Source organism: Gymnoscopelus braueri (genome assembly GCF_963280865.1).
Source record: "Gymnoscopelus braueri genome assembly, chromosome: 2".
NCBI classification, from domain to species: domain Eukaryota; kingdom Metazoa; phylum Chordata; class Actinopteri; order Myctophiformes; family Myctophidae; genus Gymnoscopelus; species Gymnoscopelus braueri.
In genome coordinates, this window is record NC_137604.1 from 23713402 (window position 1) to 23727187 (window position 13786).

A 13786-nucleotide genomic window follows, 5' to 3' on the forward strand; every position below is an offset into this window, starting at 1 on the left:
TACACAAAGGATTTCTATCTGTTGCACTAGTGAAATAATGATGGTTCCTTCTATGCTCTTCACTCTATGTCCAGGCAATAGTCAAGACTTTTTAGCTTTACACCTTATCAAATAGCCAAGAGGTTACTATATTTATGTGATAATCTCCCGTAATGTAATTTACTACCGAACAAGTACAGTACTGTTTTTTTCCAAGCACTTCATAGCATTAGTTTCTGGAGGATAATAGTATAGTAGGATATTGAAAATATAATAAATGTAATCACCAACAGATGGCACTTATTTTAATAATGAAAATCCATGTTGAACTAAACGTACACAAAATGTGGATTTCATATTAGCCAGTAGTAATTAGCTTACCGTTCTAAAACTTCCTTTAGGACAGCATATCATTTTGACCATATGAATACAAATACTGTTCGGTTTTGTCTGCACTCTCTCCTTCTTTAGTAGGTTCTCTGTATGGCATGTTATCACTTGTACTGTGTCATTCCATCTGCCACCACCTTGTGGCCTACAATGCTTTGGAGGCATGGTGACACTGACGTTATTCATGCGACACACAACACTTCAATGGTTTCTAAACACATTTTTATTATCATTTTTTTGCATAAAAGACATTACAACTTCAAAAAGGGCAATCAATTTGGATTGGCAATGTCACTGAAAAAAGTGATATCTCAGGCCTGTATTGTATCACCCCTTGATACTGCAATCAAATTGCACCTATTTTTAGAGAATTCATAAAAGGTATCAAAACTTGTTTTTTGCTCTGTGTGAATGAATTATTCAACACTAATGGCTGTCAGTGTGAGGAAACACTCAACACTGCAGGTTCAGGGGGTAATTTAATTATAGTAGAGCATCACTACCTCTGAGACCCTGATTTGATTTGCACCCTTTTTTTCTACATGCTACAAAAAAATAAGCATCAATCTCTTACAACACATTTTTCCTTCTCTCCATTGGAATGACCTGATGCTGTGAATAATGGATTAGCGTTAATGTAAAGAATTACAACTCAAAAAAATTCCATCATGCCAGGTGTCACTGGGATGATTGATATAATTTTGCATCACTTAAAGACGTTGCTGAGAGAAAGAAAGGATATGTTCCAAGTCAGCTACAGCTTGCATTACATCAGGATGTTGCAACCTTGGACTGTGTCACAGCATCATCTGCATAGCTGGAGGTCTAGAATTGCATAAATATACAGCCATGGCTATGCCATGTTAACCACATGTACCCTGGCGTCCCTGTTCTGGGCATGTCATGATAGGCCGAAGATTCGGCCAAAATAGATCTACAAGCTCAGAATGCTCAAAAGCTCACAATGCTTGGAGACCGGCTATTTTTGGCGAAGAGATTTGGTGCAGAGGAGAAAAGGAGAGGACCAAGTATAGACCCTGGGGAGACGCCGGTCAACAAAGTAGACAATAATTCCCAACCTGTGGGCCGCAATGGTATTGCAATTGGGCCCCCAAATAATTGACAAAATACTACGATTTTTATGATAATATATAGTTTTAACAAAAGTAATGTTAAAAAATGTCATGGTATTTTGTCTCTGAAACCTTGACAAATGCTGTGAAATTGATAAATAGGAAATTACTACATTCTGTTCTGTTGATCCAAGCCAGAACACAAGCACGTGTTTATCAAAATCCATTTAAAATTGATTGATCGTTAAAAATAAATATATGCTTTGAGAACGCAATGCTGGACGCTTTCAGGATTTTCAAGTGGGCCCTGTTCCAGAAAAGGTTTAAGTGGTTAAAAAAGGTTCTAGAAATTCTGGCACTACACAAGCATTACCACTGCAATGTGGTAAAGTATTCTATGGAAGAGGCACTCTTACTAGATAATGCAGCCATATTTGTCTAGCGATTGTATAACCGGGGACAGATGTATATTAAAATTCATAACAAATCAAGTCTTAATATGTACACTCACTCGTTCCCTAGTGCTGTGTCACTCTAACTCTGTAACTATTTTGACAGACTGTCTCTTATACAGAATGGATGCAGTGTCACCCATGATTTGCAGGCAGAAATAGCTCCCGACATAATTTTGAGGAACTATTTCTCCCTATCTAATAAATCAACTACTTCTAGAAATGGTGGTTTAAAGCTGCAATCCAGAACTTATTTTATTGAATAAAATGTTATTTTAAAAAACCCAGTCAGACAAACATAACTCTAACCCTTTTTTCAAGCTTATAAAAGCTTATTTTAAGCTTATTCAGGTAGTTTCTTGTGCTCTGCATATATCGAAAGCATTCATTTCGTTTTACAGCTAAAAATCTGGTCTTCAGACCAACACTCACTGCAAACGGGTCTGTCGTAGGGCATGCAACTGAGATGCAACACCCAGAACTCCATTCACAATACATACCACTACTCATATCAATGAAGTACAGTATGCAGGGATGTTCAGTAATACAAAACAAGGTGGTGACTGGCTTTTTGTTTTCGTTGTGGTGCATTTGGTGGATGTTCTCTGTGGGATACCCACTTTCCCTTTCTCCACACACCATGGGACATATGGACAGGGACTTTAACCAATCTGCATGGTAGTGTGTGTCTACTAGCAACATCTGTAGTGGTTGGAGGTAGAACACATGCTGGTTGATAAGTACTGCCTGAAGCTCATAAACGCAATACTGTATGATCTCCCCTGGACAAGCAGGGGTTGCCTCTTGGCGGCAAATTTGGCCTCTCGTGAGGGAGACCCGGGTTTGAATCCCGGGTAGGACAAAAAAAAAGTTACGGATTGCAGCTTTAAAGTCTAATGATTATTCACATCAGGGTGGAAAGACATCTATTTGGTATATGCGAGAGGTCTAGATTTCTTTCCACCCGGCCAACTCTGCTGGATCTGTGGGCACATTAAAAGGGAAGAATGGACTGTGTACACAAGTACACAGTAAAATCCTGAGCATTCCGTTTAACCCTGAAAGTGTCAAAACGGACCATTACAGGACCATTTTGACACTCTCAGGATTTTGCTGTGTGGGCTGTACCTAAAAGTCTGAGCTGATGACCTTATGCAAAAAGGAAGACGGAACCATTCCAAGGCTGAGCAGGAGTGCTGTTTTGTGATTATAGACTTGAATCTCAGCCGACCATCCAGCAACACGTTTAAAAACTGCACGGTAAAATCCTCCACGTTAAATTTAGCCATTTGTAACTCTGAGGGAGTACAAATGTAACCATTTGGTTACATTTGTACTCTCTAAAGAGTTAAATTAGGATCCACAATCAGCACCCCTACTCCGACCAGCTTGGCCCATATGATTGGCCTCTGTGCCACCTCCATGTTCTTGTCCCCTCCAGCTAGGCCTCGGCCCCAACAAGGGCTACTGGTTGGCGGATTCACAGGCATCTATCCAGTCACTGTACACGTCCACAGCCTCTGACAGATCTGATGAACACTGGGTTAAGGAGAATGCATTAATCTAATGTGATGCTTGCTGATTACTGTGTACCAGCAATATCCTGTGTTATTTTTACTCTTTGAAGTGTAAAAATGTACCAATAAGGGTCAAGTTTTACACTTTCAGAGTTTAATTAAAACACGATTTTGCTGTGTTGAAATTCTTTTGATGGTTTGGTCAAAGAGTTAGCATTCAACACACATCAACCGGACTGCATCAAAAGCTTGTTAGACATTGAACTGATTACAGGCTGACATAAGAGAACCTGAGAAATCCTTTAACTCTGACACCAAAATCCATGTGCAGTAGAGATCAAAACTCTAATAAGTGGAATTTAACAGTTTTCTCTCATGAATGACAGATAAATCCTGGTACAAACAGAAACTATTGTCTGAAAAATATTGACAATGGAATACTTGACCTGCTTGTGTGTATTGTATATACATGTTTCCACTCTACTCATATCAGGAATATTTGACATGTTTTCCTTGTGCTTTCATTCTAGTTCTATTCTGCTTATACAAATTAAGCTTGTACAAAAAATTACTTCACCCACTTCTTGACACCTGACAGTCCTGTGATGTGACAATAAAGTTGATTCTGATCCCTTATTAACAGTTACCTGTTGAATCAAAGGATTACCGGGGCAACATGGTCATGATATTACAGACTAAATCCTCCAAAATAAACAACTACCTTTTAAAACGCCTAAATACATCAGCTATAGTGGTTGGCTGCAGCCTTGGAGAAGCAATGATAGACCCTGTTTGCATTTCAGTATTTTCTTCAATTGAAACCATGTATTTCTGTAATAATAACAAACAAATAGTATGGGCAAATAATTTGTGTAAAATGATATATTGTCATGACCGTAAAAGGTCAATAAATATCGGCACTTGACAGTCAATCACTGTAAGATGCGCCGAAAGAACAGTATTGGATGCTGCTTCGAATACCACCCGAGTAGAATACATTGGAACCTTGCTTCCATTCCCAGTCAAGGCAATTTCCTTCAGCTACATTTATGCAGGTTTTTGTGGTTATAATTATATATAGTTCAGGTTAGGCATTGATAGTATGGTTAAGTTCAAGCAAGGGTTTAATTAATTAGGTTCATGGATTTACTTGTAGTTAAGAGTAGGCAATGGTATTGTTAGTATGGCTAAGTCATGCATAGGTTTAATTAGCTCATTTGAGTTAGGGTTAGGCCCTCTCAGTATTGTAATAATTATGGGTTAAATTAACTAATTTTAGATAGGGTTAGGCACTGTAATTATTGTTACGTTTAGGTATGGGTTAAATTAACTAATTTTAGATAGTATTAGGCACTGTCAGTATTGTTAGGTTTAGGCATCAGGGGTTGACACTAACGGTTGCCCGACTGCCCGTGGCAAGTAAATGAAATGTTCAGGCAAGTGGAGTTTGCTTCAAGGTTGCCCGACGGGCAAGTGCATTCCGTCTTCATTAAATATTATTGGCTATTCATGATGAACAATGCTACCTTTTTACAACTAGATACTTGGACTCATTCTGGTTTTTCAAAGTGACTGTCACCACTATAGATTGGATTTAACAATAATTTGTTCAACAAGCACAGATTGTAACCATCATTTTATAATGGACTATTTAACTTTTCGGGCAAGTGGGCATGAGCTTTTGGCAAGTAGAACATGACCTGTACTTGCCCGATGGGCAAGTGCCTCTGAGACCTTAGTGTCAACCCGTGGGCATGGGTTTGGTGTAGTTAAAGGTTACGGTAAGTTTGGAGACTGCAATCAAATTCCAGAAAATACTGAATGCAGACTGGGTTATAATAATAATAATCATAATGATAATGATATAGCACATAATACTTGTAAAGATACAGAGTGTCTATGGGTCTCTTATTGATGCTCCAAGGCCGCAGCCAACCCTTTTTCCTACAGTGCTGCTGAAATGAAAATCAGATATTCTATTCATCACGTTACATGTTATGTAATCGGCACATGAATATGTCTTCACATCTGAATAGGATACAGGTAATGGGTGTCTGGAACTCCTCCAAGCAGACTGTACAGGATATTATCCCAGTGTTTCTGGTTCTCTCCCTGTTGACAGAAGAGACAAACAATATAAACTCACCTAAAATCTCTACTTCTTTAGCTAATAGAAAATATGTGCAATACATTAAAGCAGTGGTTCTCATACTTTTCAAGCCGTGACCCCCCAATATAATCATATTTTAACTGGGAACCCCCCACCCTGATAAGCACTTGGAATTGTAGGAGATGGGGCATTTAGTTTTCCACAGATATTCCATTTAGGTTCCACAGATAAATAGTGAAAATAGCCGATCGTTGAGAAGCGTTGTGAGCTTGTAGATCAGCTATTTTGACAATGTTTGCCTCTTTCTTATATTATTTGACAATTTGGCCAATGTTTCACCAGTTTTTATAGTGTAGCGGTATGTTATGGATTACTTTTGATGCAGTAATGGTCTTTTTTGTTTTCTTTCATTCTTTCTTTTTGATTCAATTCAATTCAAACTTTATTCCAGACACACGGGGGGTCTATAGAGCACACAACATGTATTACTGTATTTTTATGTATTAAAGAGGTCTTAAAAGTCCTTAAACTGTCACTTCAGTTTTCTGCCCCCCCTCCCCCAAATCATGTGGGGGTCCCAACCCACAGGTCGAGAACCCCTGCATTAATGAACATGTAAACAATGTAACCGTGTTGGTTGTGTGTCTTACATCTTGACATCACAGGACTTCTCGTGGTTACAGAATGGACAGGTGAACTGGGTGTCCAGGTCCCCCGTCAGCTTCTTCTTGGGAGGGGGCTTTCGCTTGGACTTGCGGCGACCCATGATGACAGACTCTGTGCAGTAAATAAACAATAACAACAACACTTGTAAACAAACAATTATATGAATCACACTTATTCAAGAGTAGAACACAATGTGTGTAACCTGATACATTGTAAAACAAACTAGGTCACATGTGTTTTTTAATATATTAGTGTTTTTGTAGTTTTTTGCAGTAAGCTTGTAGGGGGGTGGGGGGCGACACCTTCGTACGACGGAGTGTACATCAAGCATTAGCTACGTAGCTAGGTGGTTAGCTTATTAATTCCGAGTCCAAAATATCAATCGTTTCCACTATGGAGGAGTTAAGGGCCTAACTGTCCAGTGGCGTGTGTTTAAATAACACGTTTTACACAGTGATGGTGGAACCGTAATGGCCGCTGTGTGTAAATGTATAAAGTTTTATAACTTGTTTACCTTCAGTGTGGAAAACACACGTTGTGGCAACTTAGAGGAGGCGGAGGAAGTGACCGGTGTTGCCAGATCTGGTGACAGAAATAAGCAACCAGGTCTAGGAAAACAAGCCCAAAAGCAACTTTGCCACATGAGCACTTTAAACCTGCATCATTGGCTATTTTCAAAAACTCTTGCAATAAAATGTGGAATATTTTGAATATTATATTTGAAACACAAAACATTTTCATGAAAATGCTTGAGAACCACTGGTTTAAATAATAGATTAAAAAGATTGGAAGCAAGCGCAAATGAGCAACTACACTTTAGAAACAATTTAGCCCAAAAAACAGCCAACCTGCAACTACCAGTATTCACAAGCAACTTTACAGAAAAGAAGCCCAAAGTCGCTTATAAGAAGCCTACATGGCAACACTGGAAGCGTCTTCTGTCAAATCCTGTTACAATCTGCACGTCGTGATTGGACGACAGGATGCTGTTCTCCGCAGTCTATTGGCTCTGAGGAAACGTCTGTCAAGTTGATTAACGTAGACTTGTGGATCAATTCGGCTTTTCAGTTTGGATATATATCCGGCGTAGAGCGGATACGGAAACGAGCACTGTACGTGAATAGATGTGTAAGTGTAAGTTACCGGATACAGTAGGCGGGCTCTAGAACGGATCTGACCAATGAGTGAGAAAATGGAAACCAGGCTCTGCACCACTGGCACGAAAATAGCAGATCTACAAGCTCACAACGCGTGGCGATACGACGCGTTGTGAGCTTGTAGATCTGCTATTTTCGATTCGACGGTGTCAGTCCAGTCAAACAGCAGCATGTCTCCACGTGGTGGCGACAACAGCTCAGGTAATATGTTGTTTTATTAACTAATGCACGCTATTATTAACCACGACAAAACAAAACCTTCAACCATTGCAATTAAACTATGCTTTTTAAAAAAACGATGCTTTTGACGGGGTTGGTAGTAAGTAAGTAAATGTTTAACCGTCGTCTTAATATCTTCCTCAAACTCTTCACCTTCAAGGGAGGGGAGTGTCTGAAAGGTTTGTGGAAAAGGCATTTTTGTGTGAAAGTGCTTATAAAGACTTGGTGAAAATGTATGTGTACTTTAAATACATGGAAAATCTTAATCCTTCCTGGTCAGTTTACGTGAGAGGTCTCTTTTTTACCGTGGTTTTCGACCACCTGTGGTTCTCAAACATTTTCGTGTCAAGGACCCCCAATTGCCCCAAATTCATATGAAGTGTAGGCTATTTGCCTGCAGACCCCCATCTGAAAAGATGTTGTGCCCTAGGGTGGGACCCCCAAGGCGATTTGTGTTAAATTAAGTAACACATTAAATAAAGTTTACTTGAGTACTGTACTTACGTACATTTTTGGAGTATCTGTACTTTTTTTGGATACTTATTACTTTCACTCAAGTAGTTTCAAAGACAAACATTTTACTTTTTACTCCAATATACATTGCTAGGAAGTGCTAGTTACTTATACGTTTTAAGTCTGCTTTTTTTCTTATTTTTTTCTAAAACACAATGTGTTCTTCACTGAAGGAAACCAATCACAGTACCCGCTCTCAAATGAAATTGGATTGATGTAATGGCAAAATTTGTCATCCAGGCTATCCCTCTTGGCTATCCCTCTTTCAATCAAACAAAAAGTGGTAATGGTGGCGGCAGAAGTCAGATAATATGATATGATACTGACAAGTGACAAGTGATACTGACATGATACTGACATGATACTGACCATGATACTGACATGATACTGACCATGATACTGACATGATTCTGACTTGATACTGCATGATACTGACATGATACTGACATGATACTGACCATGATACTGACATGATACTGACCATGATACTGACATGATTCTGACTTGATACTGCATGATACTGACATGATACTGACATGATACTGACCATGATACTGACATGATACTGACCATGATACTGACATGATTCTGACTTGATACTGCATGATACTGACATGATACTGACATGATACTGACCGCGATGCTGACCATGATGCTGACCATGATACTAAAGAGAATGGTACATAGGCTATTTTCAAATAGCTGAAAATATACTGTTAAAGTGGCTAAACTGTTCCTCCTTTTGCAGGGTACACTTTAAGAACCACTGACCTATGTTGTACCTGTGCTCTCCTCTCAGTCAGATGTCCCTGGTCCAGACAGTGAAGGTATTGGGCCTGGGGGCCATCGCCCTCGGTCTCAGCTCAGAGTTTCTGGGTTGGTTCCTCCGCCGCCTCCGGCCTGCTAGAGTGAGACCCCTGAATGAGGCCCTCTTCTTCCCCAGTGAGCCTGCCTGTGTGAAGCACATCCTCATCCCACATGCACAATAGTAAGTGTACCATGGTGTCTTTCTGTGCATTGGGGAAACTATGTAGGGTTTTGTTTGATTATATCATTGTTAAATTGTGTGTTTTCAGCTTTAATATAACTCCTACTGTAGCCCTGCCCTCAAATAATTCTTTTTATGGCTATTTGAGCATAAGAACACAAAACATTTGGTCAAAAGTGAAAGCATTACAAGATCATTGGTGCTACCTTAATGTACAACAGCCACAGTCAGATTGTTGCTAGAATAGTTCATGATAACCAGCTTTACAACGATAAGTCAGTGAGCATAATTTAACCAAGAGAACTATGAATAGGGCTCATGGGCTATATATATCACTGTGTGATGCAGCTAACTAGCCTTATTAAGCCTGATTTACAGTATATTCCGTCAAGCAACAGTGTCCCTGGTCATAAACCAGTTATTTTTGATGAGTGACACTGACACCATTGCGATGGCAAATAAATTGGGCTTTGCTCTCTGTCCCTCTCTGTCCACAGTCGCTGTTCTTGTTCCTTGCCCCATGGCGTAGAGACTTCATTCTCTCGTCTTCTTCGTCACGTTCTGTCGGCCTCCTCCACTCTTGACTTGTGCGTGTTTGCATTTTCCAACATGGACCTGTGTCAGGCGGTACTATCGCTGCATAAAAGGGGCCTAACCATTCGCGTCCTGACAGATCAGGAGTTCACCAACATGACTGGCTCCATGATAGGGGTACTCCGTAGAGCAGGTAGGTACGCACAAACAAACAGCAATGCTTTCAATGTGGGATAGGCATCCCTATTTTGGGCATGTCATTACAGGTGAAAATGCAACTTTTACCAAATTGTCTAAAATAGTTACCAGGACAGATGTTGTGAGCTTGTACATGGGCAATTTTCACTATTCGTCGTACAACAAAGTATATGGCTTAGTGGCAGTGAGTGGGTTATGTGTCCTAACAGGTAATGACTCATCTCACCTTTTGCTTGAGACTTCATGCTTTCAGACCCAAGGCTTGACACATGAGCTGCAATTTTTATATAGAGCTACTGTAGGCTTTTTTTGTCAAATAATTAGGCACCGATTCCACCTGAAATGCAGAGGAAGACTGGTCTTCTTAAGCCTGATTTATACTTTGTCGTATGGCGGTGTCGCGCACGGAAATAGATGATATACAATAGAAATATATAGATGTACAAGCTCACAACAACACATCATATCTGCGTAGCATTACTCATCAAAAGGTGCTCATTCTGTTTGGTTTCAAAGAGTGTCATCAGAATGTCTCTTCTGACTGATGAATAGGGGGGAAATTATGGGAACTGGTCCATGGGAAGTTGCCACTACAAGCTTGCTATGAGTCAGTCTAATCTTACTCTGAGGCAAATGTCTCTGTCTTGCTCTGTTTATGCGCTTCCTCTGTGCTTTTCTCTCCAACTGCCTCTCTGCTTTTAAGTTAATTATAACAGCCATATTGTTGCTTCAGAAATTGGCAACGGGAAAGCAAATTACATTAGGAAGTTGTGTGACTGTGCAACCCCCTAAGAATCTGTTTGATGCAAGCAGAAATTACCTTCTCCCTCATCTCTATATCCCTATCTTTGCAAATGCCATGCAGAAATATCTTCAACTAATTTATATATATATATATATATTCTGCATTAAGTGATTTATTAGCTCTCTATATATAGAGAGAGTAATAATAAATCACTTAATGCAGTAGTGGGTTGTCCATCTCTGTTCTCTGGAGTATGCAGTCCCTTCCTTATGGAAGGTCCATCCTTTTTTACAGTATATATAACACACGCACGCACGCACGCACGCACGCACGCACGCACGCACGCACGCACGCACGCACGCACGCACGCACACACACACACACACACACACACACACACACACACACACACACACACACACACACACACACACACTTACTTTACAGACCATTGGCTCAAACTCAAGGTTTGGCTTGGACCCAAGCTTTTAAAACATTTTCTGCTTAGTAATCACTGTCAGCTGTAACTGAGTTTCATTAAAAAAAAATACAAAAAAATAACTTGGAAATGCAAGGTTAGCAGAACATCTACTTTACTAGTTCTATCAAAAATAAAACGCCTTTTGTGGACCAAGTTTAGTTGTCATGCACTGTGTGCATGTACTGTACCAGATGATGAAGATGATGATCCTTTTTTCCCTCTACACCAAATCTCTTTAGTCATGTTGCGACGTGCTGTGAGCTTGTAGATCGGCTATTTCTGCTGAAAGTTAACCTATTTTTGCCGAATTAATATGATAACACAACATGTCCAGAATGAGGATGCTAGGGTTCATGTGGTTGAATTTATATGAATCCTCCTTGACACAATACTTGATTATTGTCCCCCCTTGTCAGGGATCTGTGTGCGAGTGGACTACGACGCCGTGCACATGCACCACAAGTTTGCGGTGGTGGACGGCCGACGCCTCATCACCGGCTCACTCAACTGGACCCTGACGGCTGTTCAGAGCAACAAGGAGAACATCCTGATCACCGAGGAACCAGACCTGGTCCGACCTTTCGTCCAGGAGTTCCAGAAGCTGTGGGACTTCAATGACCCAGTCAAACACTGTACCCCCCGCCGCTAAGCCACCAGCATGACCGTCTAGAACAGTGGTTCTCAACCTTTTCAGGCCGCGACCCCCCCATTTACTCCGTCCACAGATAAATATTGTGAAAATAGCCGATCCTTGTAGATCGGCTATTTTCATCTTTTTCTCTGTCTCTTTCTTATATTATTTGACAATTTGGCCAATGTTTTATAGTATAGTTTGTTGATTGCTTTTGTTGCAGTAATGTGTCACTTCACTATCATCTGGGGACCCCCCTGGGGGTCCCGAACCACTGGTCTAGAACAGTGGTTCCCAACCTGCAAGTGGGCCCCCAAATCATTGGCAAAACAATAAGAGTTTGATAATATAACAATATTAAAAGAATGTTAAAAAGGCGCTCGGGTGGCGCAGTGGTAAAGTGCCTGCCCGCCACCGCCGAGTCTGGGGGTTTGAATCCACCACGGTGCATCCGTGTCGAGCGTCTATACGAACACATTTGGGCCGTGTTCGGGGGAGGGAAGCCGGCTGGAGAGGGTGATATTTGTCACTGGACGTATAGTCCTAAGGGATGGGGCGACACCTGTCAGCAGGGAGCGTTGGGCAGGAGGAGTAGGACGGAGGCTCTAGGTCCTTCCGGTGGGGGCTCCTCACTGGCAGGTGAGCCAGTAAAGGTTGGGAACCGCTGGTCTAGAACCAATGACCAGACGGCCTAGGATTGAGTTCATTGTGCCTCAGGCAATGTAAGTCAATGTAACGCCCCACAAAGTGCACTCCGTAAAGTCCTTAGTGTTAACGTAACACACACACAGTACCGGTATACATATGAGCAGTCAGCTAAAGTTTTAAAGGATTTGTAGTTTTTATTATACTTGAATGTTTTATGTTTGACTACATCAAATATAGCGGCGACTCCTGGCTTTGCAGTTAAAGGAGAATTCCGGACATTTTAAGTGTTATCTTTGATGTGTCGTTACTCACCTACCGACGTAAAAAGTGGCGTTGTTTTTTTCCAGAGATTCCCCTGTCGTCATTTTTTCAACCCCCTCCGTTGTCATAATGTCAAACACCGAACGATTTAACACTGGTTGCTTGTTTCTCTACCTGGCAACACCAAGTTGCCAGGTTCTGGAAAGAAACAAGCAACCAGTGTTAAATCGTTCGGCGTTAGCGGTAGCCTCTCAGGAACTTTCAGCGCATGTTTGACTATCATGAGACTCTACAATGAGTAGTAGTAGAGAAAAAAATAACTTTGCATCGGTTATAATAGACGAATTTCCCTAAGCCACGCGCTCCCATTATGACAACGGAGGGGGTTGAAAAAATTACGACAGGGGAATCTCTGGAAAAAAACAACGCCACTTTTTACGTCGGTAGGTGAGTAACGACACATCAAAGATAACACTTAAAATGTCCAGAATTCTCCTTTAAAGAATAATTCCTGTGTTTTGAATTGTTTGATTTTCAGTGTCTCAAAAGCACAAGTTTGAGCTACAGTGTAAGAGAGAATACATTGAAATGATACTTAACTTTTTTTTAACAACTTTGACATAAAGTTGTTCTCGTTAGGATTCACCTGTACTTTTGCCTACTGAACAGGAAAAAGAAAAGAGACGTTTTATAAGTTGTGAAAATGTATATTTGTTCCGTAATAACCTTTCTTCAGCTTGTTGTTGAAGTGTTTGTGTTAAATCTACCTTCTGGTAGTGTTGCATACACCTTGCTTGTTTTGATATTTTGATTACAGTTCATAGTATTTTTAATAAACTGCCAATATGTGGATGGTACTGTGTACTTTTTTCACTTAAGATTTCCAGTGGGGGAATTATTGTTTTTTTGGTCAAGATCATACTGAATGCATACTAGGCTGCATAAATTGTCTGTTCATTGTGTTTGATGGAAATGCACTGACATACAGTAACTGTCATAACCCCAGTGATACAAACATGATATTGCTGTCTCAGGGACTCGTCTCACCATGCAAAGGAAAAAGGTTTTATTCTCTTTGGCAGCAGTCCTGGCTGCTGAGTCTCACTGGCCTGGAGATGTGCAGTGCTAGTATTTCACCTGTTCCAACATGATTTACTGTGGTTAAAATGAACACAAAGGCTCCAATTGTACAAGCCTACAGTTAGGACGCTGAAATGTGTGTTA

General features: G+C 40.6%; 2 protein-coding genes and 1 long non-coding RNA gene across 3 annotated transcripts; 2 read left to right on the top strand and 1 right to left on the bottom strand.

The window, feature by feature from the left end:
- Positions 1–580: 580 nt before the first annotated feature.
- Positions 581–2720, top strand: LOC308075133. The gene is made up of 2 exons (XR_013932166.1): positions 581–2501; positions 2552–2720. It is a non-coding gene; the product is annotated as an uncharacterized lncRNA (long non-coding RNA).
- On the bottom strand, positions 2485–6745 carry LOC308075126 (transcription elongation factor 1 homolog). The gene is made up of 4 exons (XM_080414770.1): positions 6702–6745; positions 6172–6298; positions 5453–5523; positions 2485–3423 (listed from the first exon to the last, which is right to left on the bottom strand). The coding sequence occupies exons 2-4, from the start codon at positions 6285–6287 to the stop codon at positions 3359–3361; spliced, it is 252 nt and encodes an 83-aa protein (XP_080270896.1). The 5' UTR covers positions 6288–6298; positions 6702–6745; the 3' UTR covers positions 2485–3358.
- Positions 6746–7517: 772 nt separating this feature from the next.
- On the top strand, positions 7518–11671 carry pld6 (phospholipase D family, member 6; the record flags this gene model as incomplete). Its single annotated transcript, XM_080441570.1, has 4 exons — positions 7518–7545; positions 8876–9064; positions 9562–9791; positions 11439–11671. The coding sequence occupies exons 2-4, from the start codon at positions 8880–8882 to the stop codon at positions 11669–11671; spliced, it is 648 nt and encodes a 215-aa protein (XP_080297696.1). The 5' UTR covers positions 7518–7545; positions 8876–8879.
- Positions 11672–13786: the final 2115 nt, after the last annotated feature.